Source organism: Trichinella spiralis (assembly GCF_000181795.1).
Source record: "Trichinella spiralis strain ISS 195 chromosome Unknown Scfld4, whole genome shotgun sequence".
NCBI classification, from domain to species: Eukaryota; Metazoa; Nematoda; class Enoplea; order Trichinellida; family Trichinellidae; genus Trichinella; species Trichinella spiralis.
Genome location: NW_003526943.1, coordinates 11,881,254 through 11,895,769, shown reverse-complemented (window position 1 = coordinate 11,895,769; position 14,516 = coordinate 11,881,254). Strand labels below are relative to the sequence as shown.

The window sequence follows — 14,516 nt, the reverse complement described above, 5'->3', positions numbered from 1 at the left end:
TATCTATATGAAAAATATTTTACAATAATTTATTAAAATACAACGTTTAATTAAATTAATAACGTGCCATTTTCAATCAAAGTTAAATTTATGCTTTTATTTGTAAACTTTATCAAAACATAAATAAAATGAAATATATTAATTTGAACATTCAAAAATTAAGAAGTTTAACTTTACTGCAAAAAATCATAAATATGCGCATCATAATTTTAATAGTTTTTTTAATTGAAAAAAGCTCTTAGTCTTTTAGGTGCACTATTGATTTAGAGCTTTTACATAGTAGACAGTAGGATGAGGATGTAAAAGTTTTTTGGTAAATTAAACTTAAAATTATTAACAACTTAACTTCAGACTTTAGTAGAATATTTTTCTGAAACCTAAAGTATCATACAGAGCATGTATTTTAATTTTTTGTATAATAGCAAAATACAATTCATCAGTTTATACTTGATGAATGTATATATTTATAATGCACTAGTAAGCTTGTTTGACAGTGCTGATGATAGTTGTATTTAATATATTTACAGTTTTAAATTACATTCATATTCTGAATATTTTGAAAAAAATTTTCAATCTTTGAAAAATAGCTTTTTATAACTAATAAATGGATACTTTATAGTTAATTTTTAATTTTCTTCTTGTTATACTTAAACTCTGTGCTGAAAATAAATCACTGTTTTATTGCTTATGATTTATTAGATATATTAATTTTATTAATTTAGAAAATAGTAATTCATAGCATTCTGATAATTTACAAGATTAGAAATAAGTAAATATTCTGTGCAGCAACCATTATAAGCAGCCATTCAATAAGCTTTATGAATAAAGGGTTGTTGTACTTAAATGTTTGCATATATTGTGCATTCAGTTTAGTTTGATTGCGGATAAAGTTGCATTAAGAGCATTGCACAGGCATAAATTGCTACATATACCATGAAAATGCTCTAAAAATGCAAAAAATTATATTACAAATAGCAAGTAAGAAATATTTGGTAAAAGTCTTACAGTTCTGCTGAGTTCACTATTGAAAAATGAATAAACGGCTAATTGCAAGTTAAAAATTAAATTTAAACTACATTCTGAAAATGAAAAGTTTTTCGTTGATTTTTCTTCAATCGCTCTCTTCTGCAAAATGAAAAATAACATTACTGGATCGAGTCAATTATCATAAAGCATATATAAAGTACTATTTTATAAAGTGCAGATGTGACGTTCAAAGCAACGAATACAGTTGCATATATATTAAATGCTGAAATCAGAATTGGATTTTTCCAGTTGAATAAAAGAAAGCACTGAAAACATGCACATACAGCAAAACATAATTTAAAACTTTGCACTGCACGGGCCTGAAATAATTTCAGATGAGAAATAATGAGCAACACAACATCTGAACCAAGCATCTCACCTTATCACATGCATGGCAGTAATTAATAATCAGGTAATTTACATAAATTAAAAAAATCATGAAATATAGTAAAGCGGTTTCTTTACATCCTGTTATCAGAGAACCTTGAAAACCAAAGAAATAGCTAAAACTTATTCTGATTATGAGAATGAATAGGGATGAACCATATATTGCTTACCATGCTGCAGTTTTTGCAAGTATGATAAGTAACATTTCTTCAGATGGATTTTTCTTTAGCGTAGAATAAACTGCATCACTAAATAACAAATATTAGCATTGCTAAAGAAGAAAACAAAATGAAATACTCACATCGAAGGCAGTTCCAAACAGATCAGTGTTAACGCTGCTGTAAATGGCAATATGCTTATAAAGGACTGCATTCTTTCATATTTCAAGAACCTTCAATTTTTTATGCATGTTAAATCAGCGCTATTCAAATATAGCAACTATTAAAAGATATGTATTTAATATGTACAATTATTTTATAAAAATAAAGAAAGCTTAATCACTAATATTTACATTTTCATAACGTCTTTTTTGGTTCTTGTTTTCCACTTTTTTTCATATATATTCTGTCAGAACTTTTCAATACACTGAAAATAATATAAATTTGATATCTATTGTAAAATTAAATAAAATTATCAGTATGTTCAGTCACTTAACCGTTTATCGAAACAGTTTTCAGTTAAACATTCAAATATGAAAAATGTTTCAAAGTAAATTAACGGAATTTATTATTACTATTGGTATCACCTTAAATGAAAATTATTTAAAATATTATTTATTTACCAAATAGATGTGTTGAATTCCAGCAATTGTAGACGTAAGAAAGCCAACAAACGCGCAGGATTTCTTACTGCTATCTGGAAATGAAATGATAAGCTTTTTTTAGGTGCACTTTAATAAAAATTTAAACTATTCTAATTTTAAACTACATATAGCTAATAGCATATGAATACAGTAGCATTTTAAACTAAATATACGAAGTGCATATGAACACCTTTTTATTTTAACTAAAGATAGAAGCAACTACTTGCGAAATCTAATTTTCTTAGGAGATGTTTCATTTCAATTTATTTTAAGAATCTTACTTTATAATTTTGTTAACAAATAATAATATTAACAAAAAACTGCAATAAGCCATTTCCAGATGTTTCGAACTTTTCATCATATAAAAATGCGCACTTTAAAATTAGACATTCAATATTAAAAGCAAAATTTATTAAGCATATAAAATAGCAATATTTTGAAAATAGTTTATTTTTTCTTTTGTGCATTTAAATTATTATGTATAATAGTAACTGAAGCCTTAATTGACATCAGCAATTTATTTAATTAACAAATAATAAGATATTAGCTATTGTAATGTTAACATTTTAAAATAACACAAAAATTATACAAATAAGATCTAATATTACTGATTTTAATTTAATGCAATTATCTTCATTTAAAAACATTATTTTAATTTAATGCAATTTATGCATTCATATTTTTAATAAAATTCTTTAGTTTGAAAAGAGACATAGCAACTTTAGTTCACATTTATGCGTTTATGAATAGATGCTAAATTCAGATGCATAATTAGAATGGGCAATTAATTAATTGCACAGATGTGTATTCAGTTGCACTACAAAATAAAAAAATTGTGATATTTATTTAAATTATTTATGCTACATGTGGACAAAAAGTTCTGATGTTTAGCAGCAATTCAAATTTGAAACCTTTCAGATAAAACATTTTTGATGAACTTAAATATTCAAATTTTCTGAGTAAAAATTATAAATCTTAATAAAAAAAACTTACCAACTTTTATGTACAAAAAAGAGATGCCCAAAACAAAAGCATCCTGCAAATCACAACATACAGTACGAAACGTTAATACATGCAGTTAATGAAAAAATGATGATAAATATTTTAATGCAAATTTAAAGTAATATGATCCACATGTAATTGCTGTTAATTTTGTTCTGCATAAATTTTACGCTATTTTTTGCATTATCTATGTTCTATGAGTGTAATTTGAAAAATAATGATATTGTTTGTTTTATTTTGCCGCTATCAAGATTATTTTTATTAAATGGAACTGTTTTCTTGTAAATTTCAGATTGGTATTATTGAAAGTTAAATTTTAAGCATTCATGTTTGGAAATATCAAAGCCACTGTTTCATCTTCCACCCCAGGTAGCTTGTTTGCTACGAACCCAGTTTCGTCTTCAGCATTTCGTTTCCCTCCACCGAGCACTCAAGCTTCTCTATTTCCAACCCCAGTTTCTACAGTTCAGTCGACGCTTTTTCCTTCACTATTTCCAGCGGTTCCAGCGACAACGCAATCCACTTTCTTTTCCACACTAGCAAATCCAACGACAACGGCAGTTGGCTTTGCCGCTCCAGCGCTTTCAACAACTACAACGTCTGCTCCTTTGTTTGGTACGAATTTAGGATCAACATTTTTTGGTTCTGTCAGCAATCCGTTACCGCAAACAACATTTACAAGTTTTAACACTACTGTAACTGGGGCGCCGAGACCACCGGCTACTAATGGTATTGTTTTATTTAAAAGTTTTTTTTTCAATTTGAAAAATGCCTGACGAATTTATTACTTGAAATCATGGAAAATATTTCAATTTTAGTTTCCGATGAAATTGTTAAATATATCTTGGCTATCAACAATCCACAAATTTATGGTGACGAGAGGGACCTGATTATTGCAAGGTTTAATCAAGTTCTTATTTTCTCCGGCGTTGGTAAAGGATTTTACGCTAGCAATACCCCTGCTGTTGAATTTCCTCCTCAAAATCCGTTTTGTCAATTTAAAGTAATTGAAAAATTTCGTCATATATTTTTCTTAAGTTGTTTGGTTAGTAATTCTACCGTATGCATGAGTAGTAATACTTTCAAATTATTCCGTTCAGATTTCAATTGATTAATTATGAACAAGAACTTGTTGAATTGAATAATTTTATTTTACTACCTTTTTAAGTTTGTCGGCTATAATCGAAAATTGTTGTTCAAAGATGAAGATGGATTTATTGGATTGTTGATAAATAAACCAGAGGAAGATGTGAAAAATAATCGCCAGCTATTGTGCGATTGTCTTTTTCAAATAATGGGCAGTAAGCCGACAATATCAGTACAAATTGAAAGTATTAAACCAGCTCCTGGAAATAAGTACATGCAATTTCCTCTTCAGTTTTCATAAATTTATTTTGTTTATCAAATTTAATTTTCCAGATGCTATACGGTGATTTATGTTGTGGAAAGTAATCCATCGACGGGAGTGAAACGTCGTATTTCTGCTTCTGAAACGTTTGCATTTTTCAATCAAAATAACATCAAGGTTCAGCTTCAAACGCAAGCTTTGGTTGAAAATATCGAAATCAAAGCAGGCGTTATGGATGATAAATTGAAAGAATATCTTGCCGTACCACCGTCAGGTTTATTGTGTTATTTTTTTGCTATTTCAATATTCAGTATTTTATTAAACTGTTTTTTTCTCAGGTTTTGATAGTACCGTATGGAAACAAGCACAGGTTGATAATCCCGACCCGGATCGTTTAGTTCCCTGGCCTATTCAAGGATTTAGTGAATTGCTTGCTCGACACAGGCTCCAAGTTCAAGAAACAGCATTTCAAGAGAACTGTACAAAGGTAAGTTTTGAACTGTTGTAAATAAGCTTCGAACTGTTGAAATGCATTTCACAAAAATTCAGGAAATTGTGAAAAATTTAAATATGATCGATGAGCGCACGTTAAGTATCGAACGACGTTTGCAAAGTATGAAAGAGAGGCATCTTCTTTTGGCTCATCGATTACTTTTGGTGATAAGCGATATTTATTTATTTTATTCATATTTTGTATACTGTTGAACGTTATTTATTATAATTGTTGATTTCAGGTTGTAATTGCTGAAGTGCTCAAATATCGACGTGGACATGCAGTGGACAAAAGTGAGGATGCTTTAAGAGTTAGATTGGAAAGAATTAATACAAATATTCGGGGTCCTGGTCGATTGAAAGTAATAATTGTATTTGTGAATTTGTATTTAATTTTATTCCAGTGCATTGGGTCTGTTTCAGTCAAAGCTATTAGAGCTGCTATGCCGTCTTCGAAATTCACCGGATGCTTTAAATTTTGCTTCAGAAATAAAACCTATTGGTGAAGAAACACTAATGGAAATTGGAAAAGTGAGAAAAAAGTTTTTTTCAATTATGAAATATTTCGATGATTAAAATGAACATATAAATATAGAAATAAATAAAGTTAACATTTCTCAAATTATTCTTCTTCTTGATCTAGTTAATCTTTTCAATTATAATTACTAATGAGCAATAAGTTAATAATGATTTATTGTTATTTATATTTTGTTTTTTTATAGTACATGATTGCATTTCAAGAGACGCTGGAGAAAGTGATAACTTTGATCAAGAAAGATTTGGAAGATCTTGAAAATGTGGAATCTTGATTAATTTTTTTATTGTTTTTAAATTAAAATTTAAATTGTGTGTTGCATTTAATAAATATGTGATTGCAGAATATTTTTATTTCAAAATTTTCAACCAATCAGGACCAAATTGCGAGCAATCGTGGGAGAATGGTGTTGTTCGACATTTGATGCTTTGATTTATTGCTTGCAAATCATCAAAAACATTACAAGCGTGTCATTCAATCATATTGTTGCTTCACACTGAAAGAATTTGCTCCTCTTTTTATTATTGCTATTATCATTAGTATTATTGAAGAGTAATTTTCAAAGAGAACAATCAAAAGTAAAATTTTCTGGTAAGTATGAATGAAATATTATTTCGCGTTACAGTAATTTTCTTCTATATTTAATAAAATTAATTTTTTTGATAAATTGCGTCAATAATCATCAAATAATTTGGTTTTAACGTTTATTGAATAGTTGGAAAGTGATATCTCTTTTGAAATTTGTTACTTTTTCAAATTGAAAATTATTCATTCATTTAATCTTCATCTATTTTGAAAATAATTGTTCACAAATAAATATACAACTTTCATTCATATATGAAAGCAATTTTTGTTTACTTTTAATTTGCATAAAATAATTTGGTTGTCCGTTAATTTAGCAATATGTTATTGCATCACAGTTCTTTGACCTTTTTGAAAAACAAGTTCTGCTTTGAATAGTTTTACATTTCGTAATAATATTTCAATTATATTATTCAACAAAACTTTTAATTAATATTGCATTACATCGCTGATAAATTTTCAAAAAGGAAATTATTCATTTTTTCAAACAATACATAAAAGATTTATAAATAAATAATAATTAATTGAAAAACAAAGTGGTGAATCATATGAAACTTTTTGCCGATTGCAAACAGCTTTTGTCCAAAGTGAAAATAGAGCAAACGTCTGTACAATGATTCAGTGCTGAAATTTGTAACTTCATTATTATTGCTTGACCAATTCAAATTTAAATTTGCCTCCTTTTTGCGTAGATGTATGATTTTTTCACAACGGAGGCAGTAATTGCATATTTGAAATTTTTCAAATTATTGTTTTTGCTTTTCACAAAAAATGCATTATTTTTCTTTACAACTGTTACTAATATTATTTATTAGTTTTAAAATAGAATGTTAAGCAACTGAAAAAGTGGAGTGGAGATTTTACATGGGTTCAAGGTCGGTTCTGGCTGGCATCCGTTACAACATGCATGCATGCATGCATGTGCGACCGTGTTAGGCGAAAAGCGTAGTTGGGTGTGGCCTTTCATATCATTTGACCCTAAATTATTCTAAATAGCAATTCGAATACGTGGCACGCTATATTATATAGTCAGTAAACACGACTTTTCATATGCCCACATTTGCATCATGAAATTAACATTTGAATTTGTTATTTAAAAGTTACGTGCGTTGGAAAATTTTATACTCACCACATTAGTAATATTTTATTTTCTATTGGGAAACTGTTTAGCTTTGTCAAAAGACACCAACAAGAGAAGAATCCAGCTAACAAACCACTAAATTGGTTTTCATCCTTCAATATTCAGTATGGGAATTTCAGGTTCTAAAAAATCATACAACGTCACACCTCACTGTGATGCTCAACGAGAAAAATACAAAAATAACACTGGTACAGTATTTCACTTTTTAAAATTGTTCTATTATTTATTTGTACATATATTTTTCGAAGTGAGCAGATAAATAGACAAACATAATGCACATAGATAGATACTACATGCATATATGTAAGTTAACTCATTGAATATCATTGAATCTAGCATATGAATCATATCGTTTAGAGCATGAAATTTAAATTTAAACGTTCCATTCTGTTAGTTTTGCTGTTTATAAATTAAAATTACATTAACCACAATGTTTTTTGTTAATTTATTTTTTATTTAAATATAATTTGTTTATTTTATAAATATTACAATCTGATGAAATTGAGAATGAATTGAAATGGAAAATAAAAATGCTAATGAACTTGATTATCATTATCATTTGTTTATTTTAGAAGATGCAGTGATTAATGTTAACAAATCAGAAGAAATTGTCATAGATAAGTCGATTGCTGAAGCGATGGATAACAACAACGTCACAGAATTGAAGAATTCTTTATCAACAAAATCTGGAAACACCGTAACCGTTGATTCATGAATCACGCTTTTTTTTGTTCTTCAATAATATGATCTAATCTTAAGAATTGTATTATTTTTTAAATGCGTTACTATGTTGCGAATAAAAAATAAATAAATTTGTTTTCTAAAGAGATTTTTTTATTCTATTGGAAGATATCTGATATTTCTTTTGAAAAATGATGATTAATTTATCTTTTTTATTACTTGATTTTACATCGTTTTGTTGCTTTTATATTATTACATTATTGCAAATTATGAAAAAAAATTTGCTTGATAAAATTTGTCATATATATATATATATATCTGTTGGTGAAATTAATCAATCAGTTAGTTACAGGCGTACAATAATGGCGGCATGTGTTCCAAATTCCACTTCCTGTTTGTCTTTTTTTTCGCAAATTCATTTTTTTCGTACATCATTCAGTGGTTAACGTTATTTTCAAAATATGAATGAATAAGTGAAATTTTGATTTTATTCGAACAAAAAAAATCACCCTTTAAATTGTCTGGCCAAAAAGTACAGTTCTGCAGATTCTTTACGACTGGCAGTTGGTTTGACAATTTTGAAATTTCCAAAATGGCGTTTGATTTCGTCGGCAAAATGCCACTGTTCAACACCTTGCCAAAGTTTGCATAAGAAGAAGCTGCGGTCGGACAACTTGAGACAACGAATCGCTATTGACAAGCTCAAGAAGCCGAGCTGAACGATTCGTTCGTGATCGACCGAAGCGCAGCCAGTGGCATTCGGTGCCATGTCGCTGACCACCGCATCCAACGGCTCACCTCCATCAATCAAACGCCGACGCCGCTGCAACAGAACGTCGACCGAATCACCAACACTGAGATCCAAAGGTCCGAGCCAGGTGACACCGTCCAACGGTTCCATGGGCTGTCTGTCGACGGCAAACACTTTTCCAAATGGCTTGGAACCAAGCTTGACAGAGTTGACACGTCTGGATAACACTTGTGACCAGCTGCCAGGCGACGAACCCAAGTCCAAAACCAGCATGCCAGGTTTGAGAATTTGGAAACGGTCGTCAATTTCCAAAAGCTTGAACGCGCTTCGGCAACGATAATTCTCACTTCGACATCTAACTACGTACGGATCACGCAGATGACGTGCAATCCACTGTTTTGACGAACTGCTAGCTCTGCGGTGAAAATAACTGAACCAATACATCGTCAGATTAAAAAAACAACAACAACCATAACCATATACAATAAATAAATAAATAAATAGAATTTGAATGTTTGTTGATGCTGTTGCTGTTCGCTTATTCAAAACGATCCAGTGAAGTAAGGTGATGCAAATGATGTTCCACAGTACGAGGTGAGTGGAGTAAATTGCCAATATTTCCCTTCATACGGTCAACCTTCACCACGCCGGTTACCCGCTTCGCCACGCCCGGCATGCGTTTTTGCTTTTCTTCTTCTTCGAACTTGGCCCGCTGTTGATCAGTTGTGCCGTATTCTAAATGCCAAGCTTCTTCTTCTTCCTTAAAATTCATTTGTAATCAAATATAATTTTTTAATCAGTACTATTTAATTTCAACAAAATCCAATCACCTACCTTGCTAAGATAAGGTGAAGCTAAACATTTCATCACTTCATACTCTGCATCCAATTGCACTTTCAACGTGTTTATATGACGTAGACGAACCGTGTGATGAATTTTACGCTTTCTGAAAAGTTGTGTATACTGTATTGCATATATGTGTAAACCAAACAAACATACCCAAACTGCTTAGATTTGCTCGAACCTGGTGATTTCACAACTTGCCAAAATTTATACTGATCCACAATGTTCTTACTTTCACGAAACAAAACAAAACTCCAACGCATCAAAATACAACTTCACTTGATCTATTGAAAATTCTACAATTTGGTTAAAAAAGAATAACAATAATTTCCATATTCAATTTAAAGAAATGCAATCATAAATCAAACTGAAAATTTTACATTTCATACTAAATAGTAAACAATATGGGTATTTATGAATGATCACATCACAGCACATGCACAGAAAATACAATCAATGATAAAAATATTTATTGTACAATTATTTAATTCCTTTTTAATATATTACAGAATGATAAAAATCATATTTCCATAACAATAATAACCAAAACATTACAAAAACAACAAACAGAAACTGAACAACTGAGTCACCATTAAAATAAAAATGGACGTCTCAATTTTCACTTAAAAAGTTTTCCCTTTCCATATTAAAATATATAAATGTATATATTTGTTTATTCATTTATTGTCATTCTGAATTTGCCTAAAAAAGGCAATCAGGCAGACAGTATAGACAGACAGACGTTCAGCACTGTTTCTCTTTCAAACATTCCAATATCAAAGCTTTAACACCCACCATCCATGTGTGTACCTGGAAGAGGGGGAAAATTGAAAAATAAAATGAAGCATTTCGCTTTTTTAATATACTCAAAAACAGTTACTTCTTCAAAATGATATAACATCATGGCAGAATGTAGTTCATATGCTTTTTTGTATCTTTCGTTAGACAAATCTGAAAAAAAATACCAAAGGTATTGTGGCTTTTATTAATTATCATAAGTATTCATTAATTATTAAAAGTATAATTTACAATCGACAAGCTGATTTAATTTCATTCTGCAATCCGAGGAGATCGACATTCCCAATGCTTCTTTCAACAGTTGAATCCTCTTGATGATGTTTTCCCTGCTAAGAGACTAAAATTTAAAGCAAAATATAACCACAACAGGTAAAATAATATTCAAAATAAAAAAAATGAAATATACTGGAATATTAGAACATTTTTCCAAACAGATGCTCAGCTTGCTCAACAGTTCTTCATCAGTAAATTCGACGCTATTCTGCTGTTGTTGGGTATGGATATCCACATCACCGGATGGATCATCATCGTGACTAAAAATTGTCGTCGGTACTGTTGATTTATTGGAAACCATTGGCGGTAACCTATTCAATTCAGACGATGAACTTGGTTCAGTATTGAAAGTGCTACTGTTGGAAGCTAAATATAATAATCGTATAATAATTTTCACATTTCTTCAAAACAATAAATGAAAAGATGAAGAAAAGTTCAATTTACCACACGATAAAGGATATGCATGTTCAATTGGATGCACCACACGTTGCCGTAATAATTCACGAGCACTACCAAATTTCGTCAGATTAGAAGAAATTGGAATTGTCGGTGGAGGATCATTCCAGCCAGGTGGACAATTTCTACTCATCTACTACTCCTTTTGATATTAAAATATGACAAAATACAAATTATAAGAAAAAATTTTTTCACAATAAATTCAAACAAAGTATCTCCGGTTAGATTCATACTGATCAGTGCAGTATTCACAAAGGAGAAGAACGCGCTTTTACAATTTTAATAACATCGATAAACACTAGCGTGCATTTATTTAATGGAAAAAAAGATACTATTACACTAACATCACAATTCTATCAAAATTTTCTTCTTCTTCTATTTCATCGAAAATTCTAAAAAGAAAACAAACCATCGAACAAAATTAATACAGATACAAAAAAATTTTATCAATGAAAATTGCAAAATAATATCAAAATTAATAATTCACCTGTTCCGCATTTCCTTTCCTATAGTAAAAAGGCCGATTTTGGCGTAATGAACTATTTTTTATCCATTTCCTCATGAAACCAAGTTCAAGTAAACGCACTGTCTGCACAGAAGCGGTATCTGCAGAATTACTACCGCGCAAATCGTAATGATGCGCTCCATCTTCGACTATCAAAGCAGCCACACCACGAAAATGTGAATTCACTATACCACCTCCACGCCATGGATCCAACCAGCCATTGCTGAAAAATTCTCAACTTACAATTTCAAAATTAAAAAAAAAATTTACACATCTATTTCAGTATGTTGAAAAATTATTAAAATAACACTCTACATACAAGTATATCCTGATTTAAAAAAAGGAAAATCTCACCTAAATACAACATTGGTTGCACTTTCCAATTTTCTTCCTCCATAATTAATAATAGCCCAATCGGGTCTTGGTCTCACTTTAAATTTCTCGAAACATTCGTCAGAAAATTCGGTTAAATTCCAATCCGACTGCTCAAACATGCTATCTTTTGTATTGCACATTGGCATTACCATTTCCGTGCAAGCCTGAACAAAATTTATAATCAAAAATGCATATCACAATTTACACCAACCTGATAATCCCACAATTTTCCGTCCACTGAATCACCGTAATCATTTTCCAATAAATTGCAAGGCTTTTTTCCAGTAAAATTGGTGTAAATTGAAATTGTCGAGTAAATTCGGTGCAGCAATTCAGTTTCGCCAACTTCAGTATCATTCAAAAATTGACACGCTACCTGTAAACAAATGAATATTACACTGCGCAAAACCAAAACATGCAAACAAACAAATTGGCAATCTGCACGCAGCAATTATTTAAATGTGTTCAAGCGTTAGACATTTTCTTCATACTGTAGCAACATATCAGTTAGTTAGGCTTTTCTGGTTGCTTGAAAGCATAACCAAAATATTTTCCAATCGAAGTGATTTTCTCGCATTCGGCATTTACAATATTTTTGTTGAAAATTAAAAAAAAATTAAAAGAAACACATATCCTTTTGCAAATACATGCACGTGGATGAATGATCAGAAAGAAAAACAAGCCAACAACAACAGTGCAAACAGAATCTTCGTCGCTTGCCTTCACTGGCCAGGCTGGCACAGGTTTCAAAAATTCAGTCGCGTATGGATAATTCACCATGGCCAATGTACCATAAATATCCGTCAGCCAATTCACCAACTGAGTCACATTTTTCTTGCTAGTAAACTGAGTTTCATTGCACAGTCGAAACATTTTAGCAAGATCTAGTCGTCCTTCCGCTGAGCAAGCAAAGAATTGAAAATAAACAAATTCCCACAACCAAAGAGAAGAAAAAAAATAAATAGCTTTAAAAAAATGAAAATTCTACCTGTTTTCCCCCATTTACGAATAATAGGCCATGAACGTTTGATGGATAATGCACAAGATGGACTGGCATTTCGATATACTTCCGTTGTGATATCGCTGAACGATGAACAAACGGTCATTCCAGAAAACTGAGCAACTGGAGCAGAAGCTGCTATTGCACTGGAAATACATAATTTCAATAATTCTCCATCTGATCATCGAAAAACAAACATTTACCCATCCACGAGATGCGGATATTTTGTGCGCATCCAAGCAGCCAACATCCCGCCATAAGAGCCTCCGAATGCTATTACGGCACTGCTTTTAGCGCCAGTAATGTTCGTTTTCAACCAATTAATCAAAACTGCATAATCTGCCATAGCTTGCTCCGAGTTCAGTTTGCCCAAATTAGATGACGATTCATTACCAAAAGGCAACGATTTGCCATAATATCGATGTTCCGCAAAAACAACCATAGCTCCAAAATCCTTTGCATTTTCCCACATAAAACCCTAAATAAATCAAACTGATAAATATTCAACATATCATAAATGATGCATCTATCTTTTCAGACGTATATACTGAAAGTATAATCATAAAACTTATCAAATTCCTCAAATAAATTATTACAGAATATAATTATACATTATAGAATTCTTACAAATATAAAATTTTAAGTAATATATTACATCATAATATGAAAACTAAAAATGCATATTATAAGTTTTATTGGTTGGCTAAATAAAAAAGATAAAATGGACGCCGAAGGCATTACGTAAAAACATTAAATGGAATTAAATAAATGTTCTCAAATAATTTAAATATTCTGAATCTTCAGTTCAAGCGCACTTTAAAACTGTTTAGTCGGAGTCGCCTAATACTAAAATCTTAAGAAAATGTCGTTCATTTCAATCTTAATGCTATTACTGAGGTTAAGAAAATACAATTAAATGAGATTTCAAAAATAATTTTCAAATTAGCAATAAAGCTGGATTTAAATAAAATACTGTCGAAAACTTCACACAAGCACGCCAATTGTTCAGCTCATTAATACTGTTGTGTGCTTTAATTTCTAATTTTCAGAGTAATTAATCATAATAAACAGTTACAGAGCACGTTTACCGTATTCTCGGCAAAGCCTTCTACGGAACCTTCATTTCCGCAGTAGAAAAATATTGGACCTCCATCAGAATTCCAATTTTCGGTATTTATGAGATAGCGAAGGCGAAATGTGTCAGAGTTTTCGAAGGAAAAATGATCAACTGGCATATTTTCAAACCAAGATTCATTGTAAGAACACCCACCAGCTGAGGCCAGAATATTATTAAAAATCAGAAGTACCAAGAACATGAACATGGCTTTCATTGCGAATTGTAAGACTGAATTCTAAACATATAATAGTTATAACAATCATATATTTATTAAAGTGAAAAGTAGTGTTTTCAATGCATTTCACAGTACACTTAAAATTCTGATACAAAAATATGACAATCAACAATGACGCCAACTGTTACAAAATAAAAGAAATCACGTTCAATAATTTAATTAAGAAT

The 14,516-nt window shown here is 30.5% G+C and overlaps 3 protein-coding genes across 3 annotated transcripts; 1 reads left to right on the top strand and 2 right to left on the bottom strand.

The window, feature by feature from the left end:
- Nucleotides 1-869: 869 nt before the first annotated feature.
- Tsp_06563 (hypothetical protein) lies at nt 870-1,785 on the bottom strand. Its single transcript, XM_003378659.1, has 6 exons — nt 1,715-1,785; nt 1,584-1,661; nt 1,406-1,529; nt 1,188-1,346; nt 1,006-1,125; nt 870-944 (listed from the first exon to the last, which is right to left on the bottom strand). Exons 1-6 carry the CDS (start codon nt 1,783-1,785, stop codon nt 870-872), a joined length of 627 nt encoding a protein of 208 aa, XP_003378707.1.
- Nucleotides 1,786-3,543: 1,758 nt separating this feature from the next.
- On the top strand, nt 3,544-5,563 carry Tsp_06564 (conserved hypothetical protein). Its single transcript, XM_003378658.1, has 7 exons — nt 3,544-3,832; nt 4,036-4,262; nt 4,386-4,573; nt 4,637-4,839; nt 4,904-5,052; nt 5,300-5,419; nt 5,462-5,563. Exons 1-7 carry the CDS (start codon nt 3,544-3,546, stop codon nt 5,561-5,563), a joined length of 1,278 nt encoding a protein of 425 aa, XP_003378706.1.
- Nucleotides 5,564-8,501: 2,938 nt separating this feature from the next.
- On the bottom strand, nt 8,502-14,328 carry Tsp_06565 (putative serine protease pcp-1). The gene is made up of 11 exons (XM_003378657.1): nt 14,086-14,328; nt 13,201-13,475; nt 12,986-13,143; nt 12,625-12,896; nt 12,209-12,373; nt 11,977-12,161; nt 11,605-11,845; nt 10,620-10,717; nt 9,582-9,693; nt 9,452-9,507; nt 8,502-9,177 (listed from the first exon to the last, which is right to left on the bottom strand). The coding sequence occupies exons 1-11, from the start codon at nt 14,326-14,328 to the stop codon at nt 8,502-8,504; spliced, it is 2,481 nt and encodes an 826-aa protein (XP_003378705.1).
- Nucleotides 14,329-14,516: the final 188 nt, after the last annotated feature.

Bases quoted from the DNA above. Each gene is read 5' to 3' on its own strand.
- Tsp_06563 (XM_003378659.1), bottom strand. From the start codon at position 1,785: ATGCAGTCCTTTATAAGCATATTGCCATTTACAGCAGCGTTAACACTG. The intron at 1,662-1,714 runs GTGAGTATTTCA...TTTGTTATTTAG, and splicing joins TGTTTGGAACTGCCTTCGAT to TGATGCAGTTTATTCTACGC. The intron at 945-1,005 runs GTAAGACTTTTA...TTGCATTTTTAG, and splicing joins ATAGTGAACTCAGCAGAACT to AGCATTTTCATGGTATATGT.
- Tsp_06564 (XM_003378658.1), top strand. From the start codon at position 3,544: ATGTTTGGAAATATCAAAGCCACTGTTTCATCTTCCACCCCAGGTAGC. The intron at 4,574-4,636 runs GTACATGCAATT...TTAATTTTCCAG, and splicing joins AAACCAGCTCCTGGAAATAA to ATGCTATACGGTGATTTATG. The intron at 4,840-4,903 runs GTTTATTGTGTT...TTTTTTTCTCAG, and splicing joins TCTTGCCGTACCACCGTCAG to GTTTTGATAGTACCGTATGG.
- Tsp_06565 (XM_003378657.1), bottom strand. From the start codon at position 14,328: ATGAAAGCCATGTTCATGTTCTTGGTACTTCTGATTTTTAATAATATT. The intron at 12,897-12,985 runs GTAGAATTTTCA...TTGCTTGCTCAG, and splicing joins TCGTAAATGGGGGAAAACAG to CGGAAGGACGACTAGATCTT. The intron at 9,694-10,619 runs GTAAATTATACT...ACAACTTTTCAG, and splicing joins ATTAAATCAGCTTGTCGATT to AAAGCGTAAAATTCATCACA.